At 32.1% G+C, this 5,137-nt stretch overlaps 1 protein-coding gene across 1 annotated transcript; it reads right to left on the bottom strand.

The window, feature by feature from the left end:
• Window positions 1-1,832: 1,832 nt before the first annotated feature.
• Window positions 1,833-3,698, bottom strand: LOC110909127 (GATA transcription factor 9). The gene is made up of 2 exons (XM_022154137.2): window positions 3,307-3,698; window positions 1,833-2,682 (listed from the first exon to the last, which is right to left on the bottom strand). The coding sequence occupies exons 1-2, from the start codon at window positions 3,628-3,630 to the stop codon at window positions 1,999-2,001; spliced, it is 1,008 nt and encodes a 335-aa protein (XP_022009829.1). The 5' UTR covers window positions 3,631-3,698; the 3' UTR covers window positions 1,833-1,998.
• Window positions 3,699-5,137: the final 1,439 nt, after the last annotated feature.

Below are 5,137 nucleotides of genomic sequence, written 5' to 3'. Positions count from 1 at the left end.
TACTCATATATATTAATAGTATTTATATAATATAATATATACACACTACCTCGCCCCACACCCTCGTTTGACACCATACTTTACACGGATGAAGACTCTGAAACGCCCAAAGGAGCCTCTCACATGGGTAAAATCATGGAAGGATGCCGTGTGGGACAAATATACCCATCGAAGATGCACTTAGTTTGATTTATATACATAGTAATTACGATGAGTGTAATGTTATTTAAAAAAGTATATGTTTAAGCCAATTTATTATTAATTATTTTACTTTATTTGTTTAACAAACTTAGTGTTACAACATAACGAGTCACTTATAGAATTCACAAACCAAACCAAACTAAACCATTTCGTTTTGATTTTTTAAACATATATCACAGTGTCTAAAAACAGAATTAAACGTATTGCTTCAATTCGGTTCTATTGCTTTTCAACTTTACTTCCCTTTGTTCCTTAAATAAATTACCTAAATAGATACCCTTAAAGATGAAGAATACTTTAAAAAAGCATAAGTCTTCATGCCCATATTGTATTTATTTCAAAAGATGGTAGAGAAAGAATGAAGTCAAAGTGATGGGAAGAGTAAAATTCAAGAATTTTAGTAACATGCCAATATTCAAAATCATGAACACCAAGGCATGGTGCTCATGTTATAGGGCTTCATTTCTTATTGTAGACATTTCTTGATTTTGTATTTTACAATATATAAACGTAAATTGAGTCACACAAGTCAATGATAGCTATGAAGCAAACAAAAGAAAGTTATTTGCAACAATTTCTTGTATGAACCTAAAGAACAAAGTATGATTATGTATTTAGGGGCACATTCAATACATACCTAGTCTTATATATAGAACCACGACAAACACTTGTACGCAATGTTAATCAGATGTAGCGGAAGAGAGAAAATTGGACGGTTAAATAATTACACAGTCAATTTAGATAAAGCAATAGATATAAGTATTTATGCAGTTTTATTTTTAAAATTGGCGTTATATTAAAAGTGTGTGTATTTGTCTTTGTGTGCGTTGTGGAGTGTTTCATGTTAGTACATAATTAATTTAGGATATTTATTGAATCATGGACTTAATAATCATTAAGATTTGATCTTAAACAAAATGATTAAAAAAGTTAAGAGTAGTGGGTCAATGGGACATGCCGGCCCCTTAAGTTCGCGGCCCATTTATTTTATCAAAAGTTGCACCATTTGCTTGATTTTAGTTCATTAGTTTACCTTTCCTTTCATCATACGTATTATCTTTTATTTTTCCTTTTTCATTTTGAAAAAGGTTTGGTATGTATGATCAAATACAGTCTGTTTTGTATAACTCAACATGTTTATACTTATGTCTACTTCTCGTGCTAAAGATTATTTAAACGTTCCTCTAGGTCCTGGACCGAATCAGATTTTTATTAGGTATGAGAAATGTACGAGACTAGATTTATATTATTTTTGGGGGTTTGGGTCCGGTAATAATATCATGTAATTCCTATCTAATTACGTGATACTAGTATCAAACTCGTTACTACACCAATACCAATATTAATCCTAATGTTAATGCAACTATTCACTATTGTGATCTTTGAATTCGTGATGATTATATATGTGTGATATTTATCATACTTGGGCTCATTGTATTTCATTCGAAACTTACAATCAATGAAAAAATGAAATTTATTTTTTAAGATAGTGTAAGTCGGTTTCTGATACACATATGAAATCAAGTTTTGAGCAACAAGAACTCCAATAGATAAGTTTCCTCTTCTAAGATCATAAACAGAAATCCGAGAAAACCTTAAAACCTAAATAAACGAATAAACATAAGCCCACATTTTACACAAGATATATCACTAAGAATACCAAAAATGTATAACAAATCTTATAAGAATCCAAGTCTAAAAAACAATTGCAAAAAAGCTTTAAAGAACTAATAACTTGATATAAAATAATATTTAATGCTAAACTCTTAATCTCATATTCTCATGCGCCCTCGAGTACTAAATCATGTGCATAAACCCGGGCCCACATTGCCTATCAATCAAGCAACCATCACCACAATCGGATCCAACGAAACCGGAGCTCCGATTACCAAACCCATTACCCACATTTCGGACCTCCTTTTGACGTCGGATCTCCATCACTTTCCTATGAGAGTTCGAGTGCTTAGCCGACACAAACGTCGGGCTAGCAGCGGGTCGGTATTCGGGTACCAACCGACCCGACTTGTAACGAACTCCACACGCGTTACACAACGTCTTGGGCCCCATCGGGCCTGTCCGCCACTGCGGAGTCTTTTCAGATCCGCAGTGCAGGCATTTTATAACCGAAGGTTGTTCTAGAACAACCTCACGCCTCTTAAACGTCACCGTTTTGTTAGCTTTGATTTTGATCGTGTGTTTTAACGGTTGCTTGATGTGCAAGATACGTGAGGTCCAGTCGTACGGAGCGGTTCGTGTGCGTTTGCTACGAGCTTTTACAGGAATGAAAACGACGTCGGTTTGGAAAATCTGTGAGTTTGTTCTGTACGGAACTGTGGTGGTGGTGGTGGTGACGGAGGATGATGTGGCGGTGGCCGGAGATGTCTTCTCGGCGGAGATGAGTTGCAGGTTGTGAATATCGACGGTTGAGAATGAGTCCTGTGTGAAGGTTGATAGCCATTCCAGTTCTGCCACGTCATCGTACTGTAGAATACAGTTAAAATTTTTTATTATTTGTCGGTTATCGGAATTATTTCATAAATAAATTGTAAAGGAATCATGAATTTAACTCAAAACTGAAACAAAAATGAGATTACGATATGACACAATTGAAATTTATCGATTATCTAAAGGAATCAATGCTTGAATTTAACTCAAATTGAAAATGAGATTACGTCATTACTACGATAAGATCTAGTGTATAATTCAGATCAAATTTCTCGATAATTTAACAGAATCATTTCATATTTTCATCAATTTAACTCAAAATTGAAACGAAAATGAGATTACAATATGATTCAGTTAAAACTTTTGGATTATCTAACGGAATTATTTCATGAATTTAACTCAAATTGAAACGAAAATGAGATTACGTCATTACGATGAGACCTAGTGTATAATTCAGCTATAATTTCATGAATTTAACTCAAATTGTAAGGAAAAAATGAGATTACGTTTACGTCATTACGAGGTGATGATCTAGTGTATAATTCAGTTCAAATTTCTCAATAATCTAACATAATCATTTCATATTCTCATCAAATCACCTCAAAACTGAAACAAAAAACGGTATTACGACGATATACAATGCAATCAACTGTAAATTACCGGAAGAGAAAGCTCAACGCCGGAAAACTGCGACTCCGAGAAGCTATGCGAGCTAACATTACCGGAAAACAACACATCACTACCGGCAACCGACGAGTTACAGCTATCAACAGCAGTAACCGTTTCCGAATCAGCAGAACTTCCTATCACATTATCGAAAAACTCATCGTTCAAAACGACGTCGTCGTCGTGGTTAGGAAAGTCAACAAGCAAGTCATCGATGACAAACTGATTGCTGTTGTTGTTGTTGTTGTTGTAGATGACGTCATCGGTTTTCCGGTGAACGTAACTGTATTCGCCGGTGAAGAAATTGGGTTCGTTCATTTTCCGGTGAGGGTTTGCAGAGAGAAAAGTGTGAGAGAATGTGGTTGAAGAAGACAGGGGTGGGGGGGTGGGGTTTTGAGGAGGTGAGAATGGAGGGGTGTAAATGTAAATTGGTGAAAGAAAGTGTGAAATTTATTAAAGTGTTGGTTTACCTGCTTGATTAAAATAATAAAAAGTTAATTGATAATTTAATCATGCATCACTTGCTGGTTTTGTAAAGTTGCCCTCTTTACACATTTAAAATTTTCCTTTGCTTTGAACAAAATCTATGGGTGATGAAATTATTATTATTATTATTATTATTATTATTATTATTATTATTATTATTATTATTATTATTATTATTATTATTGTTATTGGGGTGAGGTTTAAATATACAATCTTATAAAAGTAGAAAGTGATAGGAAAAGCATCAAACAAATTTTGATTGAACTCATTCTAACCAGGGGCGGGTCTAGGCAACTTTTGTGGGTTCCTAGGAATCTATTCGGTTTAGAAAAAATGAGAAAAATTAGTGAGAACCTCGTATGATTTGGAAAAAAAATTAGTGAGAATTAGTAAGAATCTACCAAAAGGAACCTAGTGAAAAAAGCTCTTAGATCCGCCACTGATTCTAAGGACATTGGAACTGTCTCGTTGATCTCTATGATCTTAGATTTTAGGTTTTTATTTTTGGATTTTTAGCTTTTAGATTTTAGAATTTTTCTTTAAATCATTATGTCTTTTTATTTGACATTGTGTCTTTTTTTCGTTATTGCGTTTTTTTTTTCTTTTTTTCTGTTTTTTTTTTTTTTTTTTTTTTTTTTTTTTTTTTTTTTGCTTTATGAGTCATTGTGTCTTTTTTCTATGACATTGTGTTATATTTCTTGGTATCGTTTTATATTTTCCAATTTATTGTGTTTTTGTACATTTCTTAGATTTAGTAAACTTTGTAGGATATTATTATTATTATTTTATTTTATTTTATCTTAGTTATGTGTCAAATTAAACTTTATTAAACTATATATGAGATACACAAAATAATTTAGTGTAAAATATTGTCATCTGTTTTTGTAGGTTGATAATAAAAATTTGGCAAATAAAAAAAATCTTGCCAATTTTGTAAAGTACAAAATTTATGATACAAAACATTTATAATGGGCGACACCAAAAACTAGAAACATGTAAAAGTTTTCATGTAATAATTGTTATGTAAGTATAAAAACTTGTCTAGAAGTATAAAATGTTATATACCTGAAAATGGTTATTTTTTGTGATGTTCACGTATTTAGAGAATGAATTTTTATTGTTTATGTATAAAAGGTCATATTCTCATGTTTTAAAACACAACCTAAAGAGTTGAGATTTATTGCCAGTTATTTTATGTCTTTTTTTTTTGGTTTTACATGCAATATAGAATTGTATTGTATAACATAATAATGTTTTATTGATTGTGAATAATTGGATTTCTTCAAGACTTAGGAAAGGTTTTACAAAATAAACCCAATAAAAAAAAGGTAAGTAATTG

The sequence above is a fragment of the Helianthus annuus genome, chromosome 2, assembly GCF_002127325.2.
Source record: "Helianthus annuus cultivar XRQ/B chromosome 2, HanXRQr2.0-SUNRISE, whole genome shotgun sequence".
Classification (NCBI taxonomy): Eukaryota; Viridiplantae; Streptophyta; class Magnoliopsida; order Asterales; family Asteraceae; genus Helianthus; species Helianthus annuus.
The sequence above is the reverse complement of the archived record's forward strand: the minus strand, read 5'-3'. Positions and strand labels throughout refer to the sequence as shown.

Coding starts and splice junctions, on each gene's coding strand:
- LOC110909127 (XM_022154137.2), bottom strand. CDS start 3,630: ATGAACGAACCCAATTTCTTCACCGGCGAATACAGTTACGTTCACCGG. Junction 2,683..3,306: donor GCGTTGAGCTTTCTCTTCCG/GTAATTTACAGT, acceptor TGTATTCTACAG/TACGATGACGTGGCAGAACT.